The sequence below is a fragment of the Neovison vison genome, chromosome 6 (genome assembly GCF_020171115.1).
Source record: "Neovison vison isolate M4711 chromosome 6, ASM_NN_V1, whole genome shotgun sequence".
Taxonomy (NCBI): Eukaryota; Metazoa; Chordata; class Mammalia; order Carnivora; family Mustelidae; genus Neogale; species Neogale vison.
The window spans coordinates 214,336,350-214,361,023 of record NC_058096.1 but is presented as its reverse complement, the minus strand read 5'-3'; the positions used below and the strand labels follow the sequence as shown (position 1 = coordinate 214,361,023).

At 43.0% G+C, this 24,674-nt stretch overlaps 2 protein-coding genes across 5 annotated transcripts; one reads left to right on the top strand and one right to left on the bottom strand.

Annotated features, from left to right (window-relative positions):
* LOC122909641 (C-type lectin domain family 4 member G-like) lies at positions 1-6,365 on the bottom strand. Of its 4 annotated transcripts, XR_006385168.1 has the most exons (8): positions 6,242-6,365; positions 5,796-5,903; positions 5,219-5,272; positions 5,033-5,122; positions 2,587-2,738; positions 1,616-1,719; positions 603-784; positions 160-249 (listed from the first exon to the last, which is right to left on the bottom strand). XR_006385168.1 is itself a non-coding variant. In XM_044254024.1 (7 exons), exons 1-7 carry the CDS (start codon positions 6,321-6,323, stop codon positions 111-113), a joined length of 729 nt encoding a protein of 242 aa, XP_044109959.1. In that variant the 5' UTR covers positions 6,324-6,365; the 3' UTR covers positions 1-110. The 4 variants fall into 4 exon arrangements, 3 of the variants coding, with proteins under 3 accessions (XP_044109959.1, XP_044109957.1, XP_044109958.1); XM_044254024.1 differs by lacking the exon at positions 603-784 and having other exon boundaries at positions 1-249; XM_044254022.1 differs by lacking the exons at positions 603-784; positions 6,242-6,365 and having other exon boundaries at positions 1-249; positions 5,219-5,678; positions 5,796-5,836.
* A 12,603-nt stretch (positions 6,366-18,968) lies between these two features.
* LOC122910236 (olfactory receptor 2Z1-like) lies at positions 18,969-19,919 on the top strand. Its single transcript, XM_044254895.1, has one exon. The coding sequence runs from the start codon at positions 18,969-18,971 to the stop codon at positions 19,917-19,919; it is 951 nt and encodes a 316-aa protein (XP_044110830.1).
* The last annotated feature ends 4,755 nt before the right edge of the window (positions 19,920-24,674 follow it).

The window sequence follows — 24,674 nt, the reverse complement described above, 5'->3', positions numbered from 1 at the left end:
TTTGGAGAAAGGTCCTTTATTGTTGCAGCTGTGAACTCAGAACCCAGAAAAGAAAAGGCTGTGTAGCATGGGATCTACATTATCCCAGGGTGTAGATATAAGGGCTTGGGTCAGCAGTTCTGGCGCCTCTCACAAATGAAAGCAAATCTCCCTAATTCACAAGAGAAGTCACTCCATTGTCCATAGCTGTGCATCAGCATGCAGGCTGGGGCAGTTATATTATCATGTGGTTCCTTGGAGTTCCAGTTGCTGTAAAGAGATGCCCACAAAATCCCTGAGTAGATGGGCCAGTGCCTGAGCACCCCCAGCCCTGCTCTCTATGAATGAGGGCCTTGCCCTGAGGGTCTTGAGGCCTCCAAAGAGTCATTTCTCGAGCCCATCTTCCAGTAGGCCTCTGGTCAACCCATTCCCATTTCTTTTTTTCTGAGTGGAGGAATGGAGCTCAAATGAGTGGTGGCAGGCAACAGTCTTCAGAGAAGCTGAGGATCTCCAAGTTCTGGGACCACTCTCTTGATTGCTTCATCCCACTGACCCTCTCCCCCTCTCTGAAGAGCATTTACTCTGAAGTCAGATTTTACCCAGTCCAAGATCTAGCTACTTACTTAATTTCTGAGTCTCTGTTTTCCTCTTTTGCAAAATGGGAGCACATTCTGAGGATGTGATGACAAGTGCATTGTAAGATATACTGTATGTGCTCAGACAGCAGATGAGTTTACCAAGGAGATGAATTCTGCCCTTAGCCTGGAGCCATCAAGGGCAGTTTTCCAGACAGGGAAAGGTGATGCTAGCAGATGGAAACATCCAAAGAAAAACAAAGAGTGTGGGGTGAAGCAGGTAACCTCAAAGGAAGAAATCTGGGTTCAATATTGTCTCCACCAAAAAGATATGCCCACATCCTAACCCCAGGAATCTGTGAATGTGACCTTATTTTGGAAAAAGATCTTTGCAAATGAAATTAAGTGAAGGATATTGAGATGAGATTATCTTGTATTAACTGAGTGAACCCTAAATCCAATGACAAGTGTCCTTATAAGGGACAGAAAAGAAAAGACAAGGGGAAAGGAAGGGTGTGTGGCCCCAGAGACCAAGATTGGAATGATGGACCTATGAACCAAGAAATATCTGGAGTGGCCAGAATCTGGAGGAGGTAGGAGAAGATCCCCTCCTACAGTCTTTAAAGGACATGCAGCCCTGCTGACATGTCGGTTTGGGACTTCTGGCCTCCAGAACTGTGAAAGAATAAGTTTCTGTTGTGTTAAGCCACACAGTTTGTGGCTCTTTCTTACAGAGTCCATAAGAAACTCATACAGTTGACAACCGCTGCATTATTATACTCCTGAGGAGGCCCAACCTGCATATTAGCACCTTCAAGGTTCTGAGAAGTCCTGCAACATTGAATCTATTGTTTCTCAAGCATTTAAATTGGAATACTCTCCCCAAGTAACAAAATAACAATAGCTGGTCTGGTAGAAAGTGTGGCATGTTGTTTGGGAGGTGCTGCAGGTAAATAGTGAGTGGTCATCAACTCACTCATCAAAAGTCCGGCCAGTCTCTTGGGGGTAGGGGACTGTCGTGGATGATTAGGGGCACCTGCATTGCAGACAGGGAGACTCACATGTAGGTAGGGGTTGAGCCATCCATCCACTTGTGGTTGCCTTTCTGGCCCTCTTTGAAAAGGCCTATCCAGGATGTCACCTGCCCAGTTGATGTCAGGAAGTCCTAGAAGGAAAAAGGCATATTGTGACGTAAAATTCCATCAAAGCTGAAAGGACAGAGGTTGGAGTGTCTGGGGTTTTCAAGAGGACTAAGGTACAGAGGAGATCTCAGGTGGGCAGCAGACAGAGACAGCCATGCACAGTACTTTATATCCTGATGTGAACTCCAGACCCACTATGAGCATGTTGTATGTCTTCAAACAAGTAACCCACCCCTTGGTGTCCCCATCTGTACAAAGCAAAGAAGATTCTCCACCTCCTAGTATATCCTCCAGATCAGAAGAATCAATTGTGTGAGGTATATGTATGTAGAAAGAAGTACTGGACAAATACTGGCTGTGAATGTTTCTTAAGGTCAATGCGTGACAGAACAAGGGGTTTCATCTATAGGCCATAGGAATATCTCTGGCTGGAAAACCAACTCCAAGGACATTCTTGATGCCCTACTTAGAGCTAAATCTTGTTCCTGAGATTGTTGAGATCCAGCCCCAGGCTTATAAGCAGGCAAACCTGATGCAGTGTGAAGTTCTATGATGAAACCTTTGATTATGTCATGAGAGAATATGGAGAAGGGATGTTTGCATTGGGGTTTTGACAGGTGAGTAAAAGCTGTCCACACAGATAGCAAGAGCAAGAGTGCTCCAAGCAGAGGGACCTAATGGATCAGAGCTTGGAGGCAGGACCACAGAGCAGAGAGTCCATTCCTTGCATGCCATTGCAGTGAGGTTGGGTAGAGGCAAGAGGAGGCAGGTCTTGAAGAGCATACTAGAAGTGCTGTGCTAGATCCCAAAAGAGACAGAAATATGAACCCCCAAATTCTTTTATAATACCTCCCCCACCCTGCTAAGATTCTGGTTTTCCCTTTTTCCACCTGCTCTGTTCGACTGTTGATGACAACCAGGTGAGCTTGCTTCTGGACACAAGAATCATTAGCCTGGGTCCAGGTGAGCTTGTCCAGGGAGAAGAAGTAACAGGAGCCCTGAAAGACCTTCCAGCCCAGGGGGCAAGGCTCACAAGAGGTTTCTGTGGGAATGGAGCCATTAGCAAAATCGGCATGTCCAGTTTTCCATCCAGTGAAGAGCTGTGTTACCCATCACTCCCTGGTCACATTCCCAATGGCCTCCCTTTGAGCATACCCAGCATCTGGAAATTCACTACCTGGTAAGTTGGTGCTTCCCATCATTGAGTAGTATCAGAAGGAAATAGTAAAATGCTATGGATATCCTGTGAAGTGGGGAAAAGAGATCCAAAGAACACTGTGGAGTTAATATCTTACTTTTGTATAAAATAGAGGGACATGTGTTTGACATCCTCATTTGCTTGAAGAAACTCCAGAGTGGTGATTTTCAACCAGGGACAATTCTGCCCCCAGGGGACATTGAGCAACAACTGAGACCTCTTTCAGTTTTCTGACCTCAGGTAGCGTTCTCACATGTGGTGGGTCAACAGCAGAGATGATGCCAAACACCCTACAATCCACAGGACAATCCCCCACTGTCCCCCACTGCAAAGAATGATGCAGCCCCAAAGGTCAATAGTGCTTAGTTTAAGAAACTGTGCTCTAAGGGAAAACACATATAACCACATAATATAATTACAGTGGTTCCAGAGAGTTAGGTAGGAACTTGGCAGCGAGGGTTCAGGAGTGAAAGAGGGGATTCTCGTCTCATTCATTTATATCCAATTAGTGAACAGACACACACACACACACACACACACAATTAATCCTTCTTTTTTTTTTTAAAGATTTATTTATTTATTTGACAGACAGAGATCACAAGCAGGCAGAGAGGCAGGCAGAGAGAGAGGCAAGCAGGCTCCCCGCCAAGCAGAGAGCCCGATGCAGGGCTCAATCCCAGGATCCTGGGATCATGACCTGAGCTGAAGGCAGAGACTTTAACCCACTGAGCCAACCAGGCGCCCAAAATTAATCCTTCTTATTTGCAGATTCCATATTTGTAAATTCTCCTACTGACTCAAATATATTGGTAACCACAAAATCAACACTTATGAAGCTTTCCTTGTCACTCACAGAAATGCATACAGCAACAAAAAGCTTGAGTCTGAGGTAAAATAATGCAAAGCTCTGCCTTCTTGTTCCACCTCTCAGACCGTAAACAAGTGTTCTTTCCATGGCCTATTTTGTGCTACGATTTTCACATTTTTATGCTTTCTGTCAGTGATTTTGCTGTTTAAAAAGGCTCTTGGGGTGCCTGGGTGGCTCAGTCAGTTACAAGTCTGACTTCGGCTCAAGTCATGGTCTCAGGGTCCTGGGGTCGAGCCCTGCATTGGACTCTGTGCTTAGTGCGGAATATGCTTGTCGTTCTGCCCCTCCTCCCACTCATGCGCACGCTCTCTCTCTCTCTCTCCCTCTTTCTCAAATAAATAAGTAAAATCATAAAAAATAAGATAAAATTAAAAATAAAAAGACCCTCGACCCTCAAGTATAAGGCAGAAGTGCTGTCCTTGTTCCTAAATGACTGGTTGCAACGAAGGTTGCAATATGCCTTATTAAGAAAATGTATGTGCATTGGATAAGTTTCTTTCAGACATGAGTTATAGTGCCTCTGGCCATGAGTTGAATGTTAATGAAACAGTAGCTATTGAAACAGAAACACACAAAAACAGGGTTATGTCTTGATTGGTTGACAAAACGTTATGGCCAGAGGCTTAAATAAACCTAACACTGTTATTTCCCCTCTATAAGCAATGATTCAATACGCACCAGTTTATCATTTGCAGGGATTTTACAAAACATAGGTACATGAATGAGATTGGCTTGTATATTTTGTGAATGACATCCACTTGTACAAAAGTTGTATAAAAAAGGTGTGACGCCGAGAGCACCCCCTTCAGAAGCATCTGATCCCAATGGTTGTTTGCGAACAAGGAATGTACACTGTGACGAATTCGCCAAGACTTGTAACATGCTGCTATGAACCGATCACATTTTGTAACACACCAGTGTGTTATTAAAAGTGGCAGCTCTGGATCCTGACCGCCTATCTTGGAGAAAATACTGTTGATTATTCCCATTTTACAGCTGAAAGAAACTGAGGCTCAGAATGGTTTAAATGGGTTGCCCAAGGTCATATACAACCACAAGCCCAGAGAGGTCTTGCTGTCTCAAAGGTCTTGCTTTCCTGGTAGCCCGCCAATACAAATATGATCTGATCATGTCACCTGAACTTCCTAAGAAGATCTGAGAAGCCATTGGCTTTGGGGTGCCCCTCTGAGAGCCACTGCTGTGGGCAGCCCCAATGTTAACAGGTGCTGAAAGGAACACAGCCTCTTCCCTCTCCACCTACTCTCCTTACCGTTGCCTGCCAGTACAGCCTTCATTTGTCGGAACACTTCTCCCCGGATGAAGTCCCGGTCGTGCCCAGCATCTCCCAGTCCTTGAGTTACTGGGAGGCCCAAAGAGAAGGGGCTGGTGAAGGTCTTGGCAGAGAGAGGAGATACGGTTGAGGGGCAGGAGGCCAAACATATTGAACCCCACTCACCTTTTTCTTTGAGTTGGAAGACTTCTTTCTGCATTTGTTTTGTCCTCTTCAGTACTGGGGAGAGGTGCAACCAGCTATCCTGGACCCCAGAACTTCCCTGGGGTATTTCCCTGTTCCTTAAAGCCAAGGCTTTCTCGCATTCCCAGGGCAAGGCCTTCTGAGGCTCCGAAATGCCCCCCCCCATTTTTCAGATGAAGAAATTGAGGCCCAGAGAGAGAGGTAGAGGCCCTTGTCTAAGGTACCAATTAGTGAGCAGTGAGGCGGGACTTCTATTTAGGAGGTTCTGTTGAACTAGCTCTCTGTGGTTGTTAGCAGGGAGCCTGGAGTTTTAGTCCAGGTCAGGGATGAACTTTGGGGAGACACTCACCAATGACTCAGACTGACTTCAGTCCATAGAGCTCCCAAATGCCTCTGAGACTGATGGGCAGGTGAGCTCCACTCTGTTATCACTATGATCCCCCTAGGAACACAGACCAGCCACCCCCGCACTGGCCTTGTAGACCTGCTTTTGCAGGTTGGGAGCTAGTGTACTTGCTTCCCTGTGGTCACCCTGTTCCCACTGGCCCACATGCCTTACCTTCAGACAGGACCACACTGGAGATAATGACCACGAGAAGCAGGATCAGGGACACAAAGAGGCAGAGATACTTCCAGGTCTTGTCCTGGGATGTCTGTCCCCATTTCCCTGGGGGAAACCAGGTCAGCCTCCCTTTCCCCAAGGATATACACTCTCTTGCCCCCTCAGATGCCTCAGACAGTCTGCAGGAAACTGCCGTATCCCCTGGGGTATTCTTGGTTTACTGCTGGATCCACCTGATAGGGAGGGCTCAGAAAAGGTTGGGAAAAAAGCCCATCCTTCAAGGATAAGAAGTCATGGGGGTGAAGGCCAGTGGGATGAGGAAGGGCTTCAGGAAGACTCACATCTCACGTATTCCCTTCCTCTAATCTATGAGGGAATCAGAGCAACCCAGCACCCATCTTTTGTTGAAATAAAGGGCCCCTGATCCCAGCTCCTTGACTCACCAGTGTTCCCCTGCAGTGGGGGGAGTTTTGTTCTCAATGCTGTAATCTCATTGGGGTTTGGGGACTGCCTGGCTTCGGCCATGGCTGCAGTTTACTCAGCTCTGAGATTCCCCTGCCCTGCAGGGTTCTGAGTGATCTACCCAGCTCTTAGAAGGAAGCACCCTCCTCCCCAACCCCCCCACACTTGTCTTCCTTCCTGGCTCAGTGCGGGGGCCCCAAGTTCTCTAGATGGCCAACAATCAAGTAATCTGATAGGGGAAGGGACCTGGGCACCTAGAGCAAAGGCAGTGGGCACCAAACTTCTCCTGAAAACTTGATCTCTGCCTGAGGAGGTTAAAACACAAGACAACACAGAACCGTATCCAAATTTCTGTACTCAAACCATTGCCGATCTTGGCTTCTAACAGCTTTCTGCGAACAGTTATCTTAGGTTTGCCCAGTTGTGGACATGTGGCCTTAGGAAATAATTATTTTAAAGATTTTGTTTATTTATTTGACAGACAGAGATCACAAGCAGGCAGAGAAACAGGCAGAGAGAGAGGAAGGGAAGCAGGCTCCTGGCCAAGCAGAGAGCCCGATGCTGGGCTCCATCCCAGGACCCTGGGATCATGACCTGAGCCGAAGGCAGAGGCTTTAAATCACTGAGTCACCCAGGCACCCCAGGAAATAATTTGCATGATTCTTTTCTTGGCTACTGAGGCCAGTTCCACTTCCCATTCATTCATTCATTCATGCATGCATTACTCTAGCTAGCTAATTACCTATTTATTATTTTAAAGGTTTAAAATGTTGAATATAAGGAAGAAGGAGCTAGCATTTATTGACTGCCCTCTGTTTGTAAAACATGATGAAATGCCCTTTACATACTCTATCTCATTTCATCTTCACACACACACACAAAAATGTCCAAAATAGTGATTGTTCAATAAATGAAAAGCTTGGCACGGTGAAAACACAAGGCTAATAAAAAGCACAGCTAGGATGTAAATCAATCCTTTTTTACACCAAGCAGTCTTCCCCATTATTCTCTGCTGTGTTGCCAACATCAATACTATGCACTTGAGAGAAAAAGAAACATCACCTAGCCATCCGCTAGAGTTGAGTTGTAACCCTCGTCCTCCCCAAATTCATGTGTGAAAGCCCTTACCCCCAGGACCTCAGAATGTGAGGGTGTTTGATAATAGGGTCATTGCAGATGTAATCAGTTAAGATCAAGTCACACTGGAGTAGAGTGGGCCCCTCATCCAATATGAGTAGTGTCCTTACCAAAAAAAAAAAAATGGGAATTACACACAAGGAAAATATCATGTGAAGATAAAAGTAGATGTTGAGTAACACCAAAGATTGCCAAAATACCACAGAAGCCAGGAGAGAGGTTGGCCGCAGACTGCTTTCTCACGCCCACCAGAAAGAACTGATCTGCTGACACCTTGATCTGGGACTTCTGTCCTCCCAAACTGTGAGGCAACAAATGTCTGTGGTTTAAAGCACTCAGTGTACCATACTTTGTTATAAAAGCCCCAGGAAATTAATACATCACCTATTTTGTGTATTGCATTGCAATCCTTAGCCACAGGCAAACCCATTTTATGCAGTCTATATCACAGTGTTTCCACATGCATCTTGAAATCCTGATACTTTTTTTAATTCCTTTTTTTATTCATTACAGTTTTTTATTTTTTATAAACATGTAATGTATTCTTAGCCCCAGGGGTACAAGTCTGTGAATCGCCAGGTTTACACACTTCACAGCACTCACCATAGCACATACCTTCCCCAATGTCCATAACCCTACCATCTTCCCCCTACCCCCGTCTCCCTGGCAACTCTCAGTTTGTTTTGTGAGATTAAGAGTCTCTTATGGTTTGTCTCCCTCCCGATCATATCTTGTTTCATTTATTCTTCTCCTACCTCCCAAACCCCCCACATTGCATCTCTACTTCCTCATATCAGGGAGATCATACGATAGTTTTTCTCCGATTGAAAATCTTGATAATTTTTTAAACAGGAAAAAGTCCTCAAGCTTATTAGGGATCAGGAAGATGCACTCTAAATGAATAAGGAGATATTACTATGCGCGTACCCGATTGGGGCATATTTTTTAAATCGTCACTAAGCGTTGGTAAAAATATGGAGAAACTGGAACATTCATACACCGCTGGTGTGAGTTGTACATTGTTGCAAAAATTCTGGAAAAACAGTTCAGCACAAATAACAAAGCTGAGAACACAAACACCCTTGGGGTTGCACTTGTAAGTGTATATCCAACCCAGTCGCATGCTTGTTTGCATGTTTATTCCATCACAATTTTTTGTAATTGCCCAAACTGAAAATAATCAAATGCCCATCTGAGTAGGTTAGAAGAATACAGCTGCGGTATATCGTTATCACAGAAAAACAGAAAACATACATCCATGAAGATGAGCCAACAAGAGCTGTGTACAACAGCTTGGATGAGTCTTTCATATTTTATTCTTGTGAGAAAACATACACACATGCATGCATACACACACACACACATACACATACACACAAGACTACAAAACCATCTCTCCATAAGCAAAATCAAGGATCCAAAAACAATTTGTGGGGGCGCCTGGGTGGTTCAGTCGTTAAGCATCTGCCTTTGGTTCAGGTCATGATCCCCGGGTCCTGGGATGGAGCCTCGCATGGGACTCCCTGCTCAGCAGGAAGCCCACTTCTCCCTCTCCTGCTCCCCCTGCTTGTGTTCCCTCTGTTGCTGTCTCTCTCTATCAAATAAATAAATAAATAAAATGTTAAAAAACAAAACAAAACAATTTGTCCTACCTACTCTCAAATGGATGAACAATGAAGAGTGTGTGAGAGATAAGCAGATAGGCAGATAGATGATAGATAATAGTTCATTAAAGCAATTCTAGCACAGAGTTAATAAATGGTGAATCTAGATGAAGGGCACACAAGTCCATTGGACTATTCCTGCAACCTTTCTGTAGATCTAAATTTTTTCAATTTAAAAGTTGTGGAGAAAAAGTTCAAAAATGTGAAATGCAAATGTTCGTAGCGGTTTTGTATGTAATAGCCTCAAATCTCAAATAACTAAAATGTCCATCAATTTGTGAATGGAAAAACAAATAGTAACATCTATGCAATGGACTACAACTGAGAAATGAAAAAGAAATGCATTTTTGATTCGTGCAGCAGCATGGGCGGTTCCCAAAGGCACATTAAATGAGTGAAGCCAGACCAAAAGGACTAGCTAACTATAGGATCTCCTCTACACAGAGCTAATTAGAGTGACAGAAAGCAGAATATGCTTGTCTGGAATTGAGGATGGGGCATTGACTGGGAACTTTGAGGGAGTCATGGAAATGTTCTATATCTTGATTGTGGTTGAGTTTCCATGTCAAATTCATCAAATATATATAACTTCAAATGAGGTCATTTTATGTGAATTATATATGAATAGAGTTGATTTTGTCTAATAGCAAAACTAAACTATATTGTTTAGGGGTGTATAGATAGATACACATGGGTAAAAAATTGTAAAGAAAATTGGTAAATGATTATCAGAAATTCAGGATACTGGCTAAGTCTGGAGAATTAACCTGTGTGATGAGAGACGCGAATGCGGCGCTTCTGGATCTGACAAGCATCTTTTACTGCACTTGGGTTGTAAATGTGTGAACACTGATTACATAACTATTCATTGATTGTATATGTTTGTTAATACATTTTGTGTATATACATTATATTTCACAATAAGGATAAAAGTGTTGTGAAAAGGATATGAAAATACTTTGCACAGTTATACTGCCATATAACTGTTAACGGAATAGGGGACTTTATAGTTCCCTTGCTTTTGGGGATCAAATGTAAAAAAAAAAGATGGATTTTCCAATTTTCATGACTTACTTGACACTCATCTATCAATTGGCATTTTCTGCAGACCTATTTTAAAAGACAATGTCATGATAATGTCATCTTACTTTTATACAACACAATTGGCTCCTATGTAACCACCAATTCAGAACATTTTTATGTCTGATATTGGGTGATGTTGCCCTCTAGATGATTCCCATAAATTTTGTTTCCACCATCCTAGAGAGAAATTATTTAAGGGAGGTGAAAGATAAGGAGAGAACCTTCGTAGACTTGGACTCACCATCAGACAACTCAGAAGTGTTGGAGAGAGAAAAATTTAAACCCAAAGAACATGCCAATTCATGCATACAGAATGAGCTAAGTTTATCATTCAATAAAGAAAAGGTTCAGAATGCCTGCGTGTAGGCTGTAATTGACTACCAAGATGTAAGTTTTCAACTCTATTTATATGAAATTAAAACTGCAGTTGATACACATCACCTTATGGTAAACGGTTGGCACTTACTGAATTCACATGGTTTTTTTGGTATTAGCCATGCCTTTTCATTTCCTGATGTGTTGACACCTAGGGACTTGCTGGCTCTGGAGAGACTAGCCAATTTCTAGAGAGAGCAAACAACTCACTTAAGAGTACCTCATTCAGGGGTGCCTGGGTGGCTCAGTGGGTTAAAGCCTCTGCCTTCGGCTCAGGTCATGGTCTCAGGGTCCTGGGATCGAGTCCTGCATCGGGCTCTCTGCTCAGCGGGGAGCCTGCTTCCTCCTCTCTCTCTGCCTGCCTCTCCGCCTGCTTGTGATCTCTGTCTGTCAAATAAATAAATAAAATCTTAAAAAAAAAAAAAAAGAGTACCTCATTCATACGCATGTCAGCGCATCCAAAGCCCATACCCCTAACTACCTCCTTTGTCTAGATACAAATCGTATAACTCATATAAATTTTATGTAATTATTTATAAATATTCACATATCTATTTTCTATTTATAAAGTATAAGCATCTTTAAATTTGATATGCATTTAATTATATCTAATATTCATCAAATATTTATAAAAAGTCACTGTATATGTGGCCCAAGAAACACTCAAGAGATTCCAAACTACCCATACCTTCCTACTGCTAGTGAACCCTCTGGCTTAACCACAGACCCCAAGACTTAAAACCCAAAACAGACAAGACCACTTAACTCATTTTTTTTTCTTTATAAAATTATTTACTTGAGAGAGAAAGTGAGCAAGCGAGAGTGGAGAAGTAGCTGAGGGAGAGGCAGCCTCCCTGCTGAAGAGCCCGATGGGGGTGCTCTGGTAACTGGGAGTACCCTGGGATCACCAGCTGAGCGGAAGGTAGCCCCTTAACCAACTGAGCCACCTAGGCGCCCCAAGACCGCTTAACTCTTACACTAAATCCCATTGTGCTTATTTCTTATGCATTTTAGGAGGCACTGATAAAGGTGTTTTGCAATGACCCCAACGTTTCAACGGTCAGACCAGAAAAGCCCCACTAACAATGGACCGCCCGGAAGACCACACTCCACACGCCCCATTCGCTGCCCAGATGACCGCCCCTGATCGCGCGCTTTCTGCCTGCGCTCTTGCAGCAACACCGCTTTCCCCACAAACTCTCCTTATAAAACTCTAGGTGTCCCTCTTGTGGGCACGAGAGGTCCGTAGCTGAAGTTTGAGCCTGCACCTGCCCGGGCTGCCCATACACGAAACAAATCTCTCTCTTTCTTTCCAACCCTCCTCTTTTGAGTTACTGGCTTCTCTTGCGAAGAGTTTATCCGAGTTGATTCAGGCAACAGTGTTGGCGAGCCCAGCCAGGGGCTGCGCTCTCAATTTTTCCAGCCCCACTGGGGATTCCGGGAAAGCGGGGTTGCCATTGGCTGGGGCAGCACTAGGGCCGCCTGTTCCTTTTCTGAGTTCCAGGCTGTGATCCATCATCTGGTAAGAGCACGTGTACTCCTAGGCGCGCGGAGCAGCAACCTTTAAAAGTAACAGCAAACCGGGTCGCCTGTGTGCCTCAGTGGGTTAAAGCCTCTGCGTTCGGCTCAGGTCATGATCGCGGGGTCTCAGGATCGAGACCCGCATTGGGCTCTCTGCTCAGCGGGGAGCCTGCTTCCCTTCCTCTCTCTCTCTCTGCCTGCTTCTCTAACTGTGATCTCTGTCTGTAAAATAAATAAATAAATAAATAATCTTTAAAAGTAACAGCAAACTAAAATAAGTTAAAAACAGAGAGGGAGGCAAACTGTAGGAGACTCTTCTAGGAAACAAAGGAGGAATGCTGGGGCAGGGATGGGCATTAAGGAAAGCACATGATGGAATGAGCACCGGGTGTTATATGCAACGGATGGCTCACCAACTTCTACCTCTAAAACTAATAAGATAGTAAATGCTAATGAAGTTGAAATCAAATAAAATTAAAAAATAAAAATAACAGCGAACTTCAAAATGCACACAACTAGAAATTGGATCGCTGAACCATTTTTGAAACCAACGGAAAGGCAGGTCTGGGTTGGTTAAAATTAAGAGTTTAGTTTGGACCTATTGAGCCCAAGATCCCTAAGAGTCTACTTTTTGGAACTGTTTCCAGGAGCTTTTATAATCTGGAGGCCACTTCTCTCCCCAGTCCTCCAGATGCGTGGAGATGTCAGGAATCCTATTGCTACACACCGCGGGTCTTAAATTTTGTTTCATTAGGAAATAATTTAGATCTACTTACTTTCTGGTTATTCGTGGTTTTTTTACAACTTATATTTTAATTAACTTCCTTTCAATTTTCCATCTTTTTGTATTTCATATTTATTTTAATTAGCAATAAAGAAACCTGCTATTGAAAAATACCACACAGAGGGAGACCCTACACACATAATAGACCTCTCATGTATCTGTTTGCTGGTGAACCTTGTGAAATCACTCATGGACATCCATTTAAAATCTTTGGAAATGGCCCTGGGAGCATACTGCAAATGAAGAAACATTTGTTTATTCCAGAATTGCCAGGTGGTCTCTTTGCTAATGACACAACCACAGAGCAGCACATTCCCCCATTGCTGGCTTTTGGTATCTCCTCTAAGCAGCTTCTCCAATAGGACTGTGATCCCCCTCCCCGCTCTGTCATGGTTTAATTGGGGCTTTGCACTCACTCTTCCTTCAGGACAGGATGCTTCTCTCCGCCAAACACACCTTCCCCAGTCTTCTTGTAGTGCCTTTCACTTTCATTTTTGAAAGATGGCTTTGGTGGATATATGATCTCTGTATCTTTCCTTGACTTGGTGCTTTTTGCCCATGAAGTACAAAGCAGGTTCATGGAAACAAAACCCCAGATCATTACTAAGGAATTACTCATGGGATTCTCGGAGAAGCCAGAGGATCAGTAACTTCTCTTTGGGCTGAATTTGATCTTCACGACTGAGTCCTTGCTTACTGTCACCTCTGACTCCCACCTCCACTACCCCTTGGGGTTTATCTTCTCCAGCTGCTCCTTTACTTGGCATCTTTTCACGTCCATCACGGTCCCTGACATACCAGAAGACATCCAGAAGGGTACAAAGTAATCACTCTGGCAGACTGCCTCACCTGGATGGTTTTAGCTGGGATGAACGATTGTCTCCTTGACCATGATTTGTTTGTCGCCATTGCCTACTTTGTATCTTGCCTGCTTTTATAACCTATAAGCTTACAGCTCTGTGTCTAGCCAGTTGCATCTCAGTTCATTATTCTTCTCCACTCCCTGATTCATCACCTGATTTTAATCAGGGTATTATTACACCCATACTAAGACCTTTCTCATTTCTTTAGTTATCTTGCCAAGGGGCTTACGGTTATCAATAACTTCGATCTTCACTGAGTTCTCTTGTATCTGTGAGTTCATGAGCACCCTCAGAGACTATGAATTGGAGAAGGGAATTACTCTAAAATAGATAGAATAAGTGGGGATATTTCCTGGTTATTCTTCCAAATCACAGCTTCCTTATTTCACTCAGAAAAGATTCTCTAAAATTAGTAATGTTAATTTTGTGTGTTCATGTTCATTTACATCCATGTTAGAAATACTTTTTAAATAAATAAATAAAGATTCTCACAATCCCTTCTCCCACAAGAGGACAAATAAAGACTTCTGAATTATCTGACATTATTGTTTGGCTTTGGATTCTTTGAAAAGTTCAATTATCCACCCAGGGATTCCCACCTTCCTGGAACTGAAGGTTGGAGAATGTATCTCCTGGCATAATTTCAGTCTCAAGGGCTCTAGCTCCCATGGTGATTAATTTTCTGTCTCTGATAAAAAGGGAAGATAAAAAGAAGCTTTCTGATGCAACATAGTCCCTTAGAGCCTCTATCCTCAGACAATTTTGTCATTCACTCCATAGACCAAGGCAAGATTCATTAACTAAAGGTGCTCAGTCCCAGGGAGGTTCTATCAAAAAGGATACCCAGGATAAGGAGAATTGAAGTATGTATGGGAGCCAAGAGGGTGTCTCTTAGACCCTGGCAAGTAGAGGTGAGAGTCTGGAACCCCACTGTTTGTAATGCTTTCTGGAGAGTAAGCATGTTTATAGAGGAGATATTGATGGCAAGAAAAAGCCCCTGAAGTTGATAGATTTATATACATTTTTATAATCATGCAGACTTTGAGTATATGCAGGCATCTGGAGGGACAGAGAAGACTATATACACCTCTTAATCTTGCCCGGTTCACCAGTGAGCATCTTACCATTTGTTTTACCTCAGCCCATCAACATTGCCTCAAGCCTCGAGCCTCGTGCTTTGTGCAGCAGATGGGAGCAAGGGGTTGTTTATTTTAATGTCCACACATGAACTTCCATAGAAGCTGGTGAGCTGGCTGGACCTGGTGTCCTTGATCATTGCCCAAATACTGGACTTAAGACATGCTCACTGCCACAGCCCAGAGACATCCTTCAGCTCCCCTTCCAGAAAGTCTAAAACACTGACATCCCAAAACAGTTTTCAGAGATCAGATCAGATCAGCTTGGAGAGCCAGGACAGAAAGAGGCAAACCTCTGTTCAGCTGGCAGAGTAGAAAGAACACGTGATTGGGACCCCTCAGAATGGGTTCAGGTGCCGGGACTGCCGGTCAATCCCTGTGCCACCTTAGACATGTCATTACACTAAGTATTTCCCTTGAAGATTTTGTCATCCAGCAAATGCACAAGGAGCACTTCTATGTTCCTTGTGCTGTGTGGTCAGGAGTGAGGGTCAAACAGAAAACAATCTGTGAGCTGAGCTCCCAAGTATTCATTATTTGATTACTAAATTAGCAAAGGAGGGGAAAGGCAGGAATGCAGTGTAACTTGAGTGGGCCATAGACACTTTTGCTTCTGTGGACCCCTTCCTCCAAAAATAACAATATTAAACAATTATAATTTATAGCTTGTTATTGGTATAAAGACACTTCTAGTTCTGGTTGGATGCAGTCATCTTTTCTCTTCTGATTTTAAAATAAATAAATACATTTTAATGTACCCTGGACCACCTGTGTCATCTGATGGAGGAAGAGCTCAGCCGTGCTTCCTCATAGGTGAGAGATGCTGTGAAGGTTTTGTTGGCAACAGAGAGTCTGCTAACTCCTCTTCTCTCATCTTTCATTTCAGCAAAAGACATCAGATCTTAAAAAGCAGACAGTAAAGAGGGAAACATAGAAGTGGTTTAAAAGTCAACTCCAAAAACAGTTGGAGGGGCACCTGGCTGGCCCAGTTGGTAGAACATACAACTCTTGATCTCAGGGTCACGAGTGCAAGCCCCATGTTGAGTGTAGAGCTTACTTTAATAAAATGGTTGGAGTTGGAGGGGCTTTTCATCGTAAGGTGTGAGATAACTGACTTAGAACAAGGAGACAACACACCCAAAGCCAAGACCGGTTTCTGTCTATGGCTTCCTGCTGCCTCCCTTGGGAAGGTGGGTTTAGTGGAGGGAAGCATCCTGTCCTGAAGGAAGAAAGTGTGCAAAGCCCCAGGCAAAACATGACAGAGAGGATGACAGTTCTGTTGGAGAAGCTACTTAAAGGAGATTCCAAAAGCCAGCAATAGGGGAAGGTGCTGTTCTGTGGCTGTGTCATTAGCAAAGGAACCACCTGGCAATTCTGGAAGGAAAGTGAGGTTAGGGAAATAGGGTTGAGTATGAGGGAAGGAATGCCTTTTTAGACATTGGGGAGACATTATATAGTCTTCAGAGGTAGAGGATCCAAGGTACCAGGACAAGTAGTACTGAGTTCACATCATGCTCTAGACCAAATGACACTTCTTGGATGTAAACCATGGTTGATCTTCATGGTTTCTTAAGGTGGAGACTAGAGAGCTGTTGACCAATCCACTGTAAGGACCACTGTGCCAAAGTCAGGTGAGTGAGCGGGGGAGCATCACAGCAAGGGAATTCAAGACCCTGAACCCACAGCTAGTGAAGTGGCTCCTGTCCCAGGACGGGCAGTAGAATAACTGTCAAACAGAAGAGAAAAACTTAACATGACTGGAGCAGGAACGCCAAAGGTTTACTTAGGAAAGCAGAATCTGAATGATCCATTATTTTTTGTTGGAAAGTAAGGTGTGAAGAAAAAACACAGGAACTCTAGAATCATGCCAGCTGTTGTTTAAAAACTAATTCTACCACTTCTTTGCTCGGTGATCTTGGACTCCTGTATGAGTGTCCTGGGGCCACTATGTGGCCTAAAACAACAGACATCTGTTCTCTCACAGTTCTGGAGGCCAGATTTTCAAAGTCAAGGTGTTGCCAGAATTGAATCCTTTTAGAAGGTCTGAGGGAGAATCTGTCCCATGCCTCTCTCCTAGATTGTGGCAGTTCTGGCAATCCTTGGTGTTCTTTGGCATATAACTGGGTCGTCCATCTCTGCCTCTATCTTCACATGGTCACTTTCTTTCTGTCTCTGTGTGTCCTCTCCTTGTCTTACAAAAACACTAGTCACTTGACTTAAAGAACACCCCAAATCCAGGATGATTTCATCTCAAGATCCTTAATATAACTGCAAATACCCTCTTTCCATATAGGGGCACATTCTGAGATTCCAGGTGGACGTGAATTTGGGGGCAATGTTATTCAACCCAGTACAGTTGACTACTGCACTTCTTTGAATCTATGCTCCTTCACCTATACACAGCAGATGATAACATGTACCAGTAAGATCAAGTGAAAAAAATGCCCATAACACTTAAATGGTAAATCTTAAATGCCTATAGTACCTAAAATTATCCAGCCCTAAATGTCAATAGTGTCAATATTGAGAAACACTCAAATGAAACCCATCAGCCTTTCTCTGATCTTAACATGGTGTCTGGTACATAGCAAATGCTTAATAGGAATCACTTCCCTTTTTCCCCTTTGGTGGGGCGCTTGAGGTGGAGATGTGGGTGAAAAGAGAAGAAATAAGTACGCTGTCCACTTGAAAATCCTTTGACTAGCTCCAGAGAGACTGACTGGTTATGAGTTTACCCCCAAAGGATAATGATTAAAGAACAAACCCTTCTCTATACAGAGTCAAGGAAACAATGCAATTCTCCAGAGATTTAAGTTGGGACTAGTCTTATTAATAATTTCTTTAAAATGTACCTGAAAATTCAACTTCACAGATTAATCTCCAGGCATGTATTGGGCATGAAGCTTATCTCTGCTAGAAGACCAAGATAATGGACCTAGGAGATCTCCCAGAGGCTCTGCTTCAGGTCAGAGAAGAGTTGATGGATGTCAGTTGAAGGGTTTCTCAACCTTGGCACTATTGAAATTTGGGACCAGACAGTTCTTTGTGGTGGAGACCATCCTGTGTATTATATGATATTTAATAGCATCCCTGATCTCTACCCACTAGATCCATTAGCAACCCCAGCCATGACAACTGAAAATATCTCCAGATATTGCTAATGTCCTAGGAAAGAGGGCAAAATCACCTCTGGTTGAGAACCACCAATTTAGGATAAGAACAGGGAAATTGTCATTTCAAGAGAGCATGACTGAGAATAAACTTGATAAATTTTTGTCATGCAAGTGAACAAGAGTTATAATGTTGAATAACATCAACAAAAAGGACTAATACATGTTGAACAGTCTTACTATATGCCAGACACTGAGCTAAGTACCAAACATACATTATCCTATCATAGGTGAATCATCCTACCCAGCTGACTTTTTTAAAGTATACATTTCCTCTACAATATGACTAATAGCTGTGAACTTAAAACAAGAAATCTCCATATGGTTGTCATTGAGCTAAGTTGTTTAATTCATTATCTCATTTAATACTCCCAGCTACTCCTACAGGGAAGGTGTTATTTATCCCTATAGACAGATGGGGAAACTGACTCCCAGAAAGGTCAAATAACATGCCCAAAGTCACAAAACTAGGACACAGCTGAGTTGGTATTTAAATCTTGCTCTATCCAAGTTCCCTTAACCATATACCAAACAATCCACACACTCCATATTCCTTCTCCAGGCTCTTCATCCCTTATTATCTTTGGCAAATTCTCCCTACTTGATATATAATCTCTTTGGAATACCTCCCCTGCTTTGGCTGAAGGGTGTCTTGGATGGGGTATATTCCAATACTCCACTGGGACTAACTTGCACTCCCTAGCTCATGGACAAAGTTCAACTGAATATTTTGGTGGATTGTGCTTGCTTGGAAGGCAAAGACAAGACTTTGCTATTCCCATCTCCTGACCAAAGCAGACATAATAAATCAGTGCTTTTTTTCCTACTGAGACTGAAAATGCTCCTCATCCTTCTTGAGACTTTAGGCAACTACTACCAAACAACTTTATTTGGCATGTAAGACAAGACTATTACCCACGGAGACTCCTTCCAAATATCCTGTTCTTCCTACAGATGTGTGATGCTTCCTGGAGGATGAGAGAATCAAATCAGTCAATGATCTCAGACTTCACTCTCACGGGGCTCTTCAGCCACTCAAGGCCACATCTGGTCCTGTTCTCCCTTGTGGCTCTCATATTCACTCTGGGCCTTCTGGGCAATGCCATCCTGCTCTTCCTGATCCACATAGACTCCAGGCTCCACACACCCATGTATTTCCTGCTCAGTCATCTCTCCCTATTGGATGTTGGCTTTCCACTGGTCACCATCCCCAAGATGGCAGCTGACTTCCTGCAGGGAGAGGACTCCATCTCCTTTGGGGGTTGCGCAGCTCAGATGTTCTTCCTGATGCTGATGGGTGTCTCTGAAGGTGTCCTGCTAGCCCTCATGTCTTACGACCGCTATGTTGCTGTGTGCCATCCCCTGCATTACCCTGTGCTCATGAGACGTCAGGTCTGCCTACTCATGGTGGGCACTTCCTGGTTGTCGGGTATGCTTGTGGCCTCTATCCAGACCTCCATCACCCTGCACTTCCCCTACTGTGCCTCACACACTGTGGATCATTTTTTCTGTGAGCTGCCTGCCCTGCTGAAGCTGTCTTGTGCAGACACCTCTGCTTATGAGCTGTCGCTGTCCATCTCAGGGGTGCTGATCTTGCTGCTGCCCCTGTCACTCATCACCACCTCTTACAGCCATGTGTTGAGGGCTGTTCTCCGCATGCACTCTGCTGAGGCCCAACACAAGGCTTTTACCACCTGCTCCTCACACATCACTGTGGTGGGGCTCTTTTATGGGGCAGCCGTGTTCATGTACATGGTTCCAGGTACCTACCACAGCCCACAGCAAGACAATGTGGTCTCCCTCTTCTACAGCCTTGTCACCCCTACACTCAACCCCCTCATCTATAGCCTAAGAAACCGAGAGGTTCGAATGGCTTTGGTCAAGGTCCTTGGCAGAACTGGCTTTAGGTCAAAGAGATGTTCCTAGGACCCTCCCTTACAGTTGAGGCCTGTCTCATTTGTAGTTCATGTGGTGCAAGGTGTACTATAACCAACTCCTTTTCTCCTCCCAGACCTGCTTTTTTTCTTGAATGTTTATTAAAAAAAAACAAAAATAGTGAACCCAATCACTTAAACAAGTGGAGGGTCTATTTGCTTGGTTTGGGTTTGTTTTTTTTTTTTCATTCTTAAACAGAAGGAAATTTTTACCAAAATAATACTAACCCAACAGCTTGTGGATATTTCAGTCACGTGTTAGTGTCCTGGCTTACACCCCATTCTTATAAATTTCTGCACAATGAGTGGTGGGTCTGGGATCCAATCTCTGGAATCCAAGTAAGAAAGGAGATATAAAACTAATGCTCTGGCAGTGGTGTTCTATAAGTCCCTTCCCATGTTGGTTCTCAGCAGTATGTTTGAGTCCCACTTTTAGGTTTCACAGAAGTGGAAGACTGTCATTCAAGATGACCCTGGTTGGGCAGCCCAAGCATGTGTTACTTTTACTGTTTCAATTACTATGAATCAGAGATGTAAGATGGTGAGGCTCACTCTTATCTGAATATCAAGGCCATCTAATATTGAATGCTGCCATTTTTTTCCCAATTTATTTATTTTCAGAAAAACATTATTCATTATTTTTTCACCACACCCAGTGCCCCATGCAAGCCGTGCCCTCTATAATACCCACCACCTGGTACCCCAACCTCCCACATCCCCGCCACTTCAAACCCCTCAGATTGTTTTTCAGAGTCCATAGTCTCTCATGGTTCACCTCCCCTTCCAATTTACCCAAATTCCCTTCTCCTCTCTAACGCCCCTTGTCCTCCATGCTATTTGTTATGCTCCACAAATAAGTAAAACCATATGATAATGCTGTCATTTTTTAAACTTTTGTCGTCATCACCATTAGGTACAAGAGTTAAATGTACTCAATTAAAGATTTCCAGAGGAAAGATACGTACTTGAAATTTATCTTTACAGAGATATTTACAAAATATATAGGTATCAGAGCTGTTCCTGTACATATGAAGCCTGAGTTGACAAGTCACCCTAAGCATTTTGAACAATGGGTGCCAATATATGTGTGTGTTGAAAAAAGGAATTAATTGAACGGGGGCTTTTAAGTATTTAAACTATGTCACCAAGCCCACAGCTCAGTCTAAGCTCCATTTTCATAGCTGTCTGGACCAGTCAATATAGGTATCAGGGATGTACTGTACTACTTGTACTATACAACACTACAATAAAAGTATCATAACTTGACTGCAGAAGAGTATCAGGGTAGTATGGATCAGGGATGACCTACACTGGAATAGATATGGGCAATAAATAAGATTTTATCTATAAAACCAGCAGGGTTTCTATTATCACAGCATACGCCCTCAACGACCCTGTGAGTACATACTATCATTGTCTTATTTATAGATGGGGAAACTGAAGCACAGGGAGTTTAGGCAACATATCCAAGGTCCCCCAGCTAGGAAGTAGGGAAGCTTGGATTCTAACCCAAGCTATCTGAGTCCATGTTCAACATATCACAATGCTTCCAACTGGCAAATGCTCCTGAAGACTAAAAAGGAAATTGTAAAAACTGAGTTAAGGAACTATAGCATGGTGGCGAGACTTCTCTTGTCTCCTCTTGGCCACTGTCATCATTGGGTAGATCACTCTGAGGTCATAAGTGAGATGATGGTCAGACTGTAATCATGGTCTTGCTGCTCTTAGGGCTAGGCAGGTGAGTGGGGTGAGAAGGGAATGTTTTAATGCAGTTTTACAAACTAGTAAGAACAAACCAGAAGGACCCGAATCTTCTCTATTACCCTTCTCTTCTCATTTCTACCTTTGCTCCTCCCAGATCCAGTAAGACTTCCCTGAACTTACAAAAAAAATGGACTGGATGTGAGCATATTTCTTCCCAAACTTGAGATACTTTTAAAGAAATATTCCACTGTGGTGGATAGAGTGACGGGAACATAGAAAAGAGTAAGTTTCTGTGGGGCTGATTACATTTTTATTTTTATTTTAAAAATTTTATTTATTACAGACAGAGATCACAAGTAGGCAGAGAGGCAGGCAGAGAGAGGGAGAGGAAGAAGTAGAGGAAGAAGTCCTGCTAAGCAGAGAGCCCGATGCGGGGCTCAATCCTAGGACTCTGGGATCACAACCTGAGCTGAAGGAAGAGGCTTTAACCCACTGAGCCACCCAGGCACCTCTGGTTACGTTTTTAAAAATTTTTTTATTTAAATTCAATTAGCCAACATATAGTACATCACTAGTTTCAGATGTAGTGTTCAGTAACTCATCAGTTGCATGTGCTTGGGTGGCTCAGTCAGGTAAGCATCTGCCTTTAGCTCAGGTCATGACCTTAGCATCCTGGGAACGAGTTCTGCATCAGGGACTCTGCTCAGTGGGGAGCTGCTTCTCCCACTCCCTCTGCCCTCCCATACTCTCTATTGCTCACTCTCTCTCTGAAATAAATAAATAATATTTTAAAAAATTTTATCAATTGCAAGGGGCTGATTAGTTTTATTTCTTGGACATTTCATGAATATAGGCATGAGAGGCTTTAAGCAAGATCAGTGGGAAAAATGACGCTAGACCTGTTTCCAGCTCTTCCTATGTCTTCACCTATGCCGCTGACCCTGTCAGAAGGACTGGGTCTCTCACTTCCTCCCTCTCTCTTCCTCTGTCTCACACCCATCTGTAATCTCCAAAAAATGAGTTGTGGGGCACATGGTTGGCTCAGTCGGTTAAGCCTCTGACTCTTGATTTTGGCTCAGGTTGTGATATCAGGGTCATGAGATCCAGCCCCACATCAGTCTCCACACTGAGTGTGGAGCCTGCTTAATTAAGATTCTCTCTCTTTGGGATGCCTGGGTGGCTCAGCCAATTAAGCATCTGCCTTCAGCTCAGGTCATGATCCCAGGGTCCTGAGTTTGAGTTCCATGTTGGGCTCCTTGCTCAGCAGAGAGTCTGCTTCTCCCTCTACCTATAGCTCTCTCTGCTTGTGCTCTCTCTCTCTCTCTCTCTGACAAATAAATAATTAAAATCTTAAAAAAAAACCAAAAGGATTCTCTCTTTCCCTCTTCCTCTGTGCCACTCACATGCATGCTCTCTTTCTCTCAAAAAAAAATAAGATAAAATAAAATAAAAGATAAATTGCTCCACCATAAAGTACACATATTTTTGCTTGAATAGATTTTTGCCCAAGTACCCTGAAAAGACTGTCACCTAATGAAGGAGAGTGGTCATTTTTCCAACTATGTCACCACCATTTTGAATGGTAAAACTTCAAAATTAGCCAATTTCCTGGTGGGAAATTATATTTCTTGATTATTTTACTCTCAATATCCCTGATTTCTAGTGAGGGTGAACATCTTTTTATAAGTTTATTGATGATTCAAGTTTCCATGGCTATGGATTTCTTACAAAAGTGTGGAAACCAAATGATGATAATAAAATCATAAGAAAGTTGGCCTGTCTACATCAATATCAGGAAAAACAGACTTGAAAGCAAGGAGAATTATCAGAGATAAAGAAGGACATTTCATAAAGATAAAAGGATCAATTCATCAAGAAGATAAAAAATATAAATATAGAGGAATTCATTCCTCAACCCCATTCACAAGGGCACCCTCTTTCATTACGTGTAATCCAAACCAAGCTCTAGGGGATGTTAGTGTTTCAAAATCAAGGGAATCATTCCCAAGATTCTCCAGTGGCATGTTTCACCAGAGGGTCTAACCAGCCCCTTATTTCTTTTCCCCAGCTTCAAAGGTGGACACTGCCCACTAACACTCTGCAGCATCCCAGAAGCTTCTGGAAATAATTGAGATCTAGGAATGAAAACAAAATAAAAAAAGAGCAAAGCAGAGTTTTGCTCCAAAGCACAAAAGTAAAACCACAAAATTGAAATCATTAAATATTTAAAGAAATAACTACCAAATGAAATGTTACATCAATTTCACTAATTGTTGGCTTTAATGTTTATAAAAATGACAATACAGCCCACAAAAGAACCTGCACACAAATATTCAGAGCAGCTTTATTTGGAAGAGCCAAAAACTGGAAATGACCCAAATGTTGTTCAATACGTGAATGGTTGAACAAGTGTCAGTACACCCATACAATGATATTCTATCCTGTATTAGTTTGCTAAGGCTAACTGAATAAAGTACCATAGACTGAGTCATTTAAACAACAGAAATTTATTTTCTTGCAGCTCTGGATGCCAGAAGCCTGAGATCAAAATGTTGGCAGGGTTGGCTCCCTCCAATGGCCATGAGAGGAAGGTCTGTCCCTGGCCTCCCTCCTCGGTTTGTAGATGTCTTCTCCTTGTGTCTTCATATCATTTTTCCTCTGTGTTTATCTCCATGGGAGAATGTCCTCTTCTTATAAGAACACCAGTCATATGGGATTAAGGCTCAGCCTAATGAACTCATTTTAAACTTGCTTATCTCTGTAAAGACCCTATCTTCAAATAAGGTCATAGTCTGGGTTACTAGAGTTTAGAACACCAACATATGAATTTGGAGTGAGGGGCACAATTCAGCCCTTGACATACCCAGTAGTGAAAAAGGAACAAAATGCCATGATACACAGAACAATTTAAGCAGATCTTCAGGGCATTATACTGAATGCAAAAAAAAAAAAAAAGAAAGAAAAAAAAACAATCACAGGTTATATACTGTACGATTCCATGTCTATGACACCCTCAAAATGACAAATTTATCCACACCTGTGA

Bases quoted from the DNA above. Each gene is read 5' to 3' on its own strand.
- LOC122909641 (XM_044254024.1), bottom strand. From the start codon at position 6,323: ATGGCCGAAGCCAGGCAGTCCCCAAACCCCAATGAGATTACAGCATTG. The intron at 2,739-5,032 runs GTAAGGAGAGTA...CCATTCCCACAG, and splicing joins GGCTGTACTGGCAGGCAACG to AAACCTCTTGTGAGCCTTGC. The intron at 250-1,615 runs GTGAGTCTCCCT...ATCTCTTTACAG, and splicing joins GGCTCAACCCCTACCTACAT to CAACTGGAACTCCAAGGAAC.
- LOC122910236 (XM_044254895.1), top strand. From the start codon at position 18,969: ATGAGAGAATCAAATCAGTCAATGATCTCAGACTTCACTCTCACGGGG.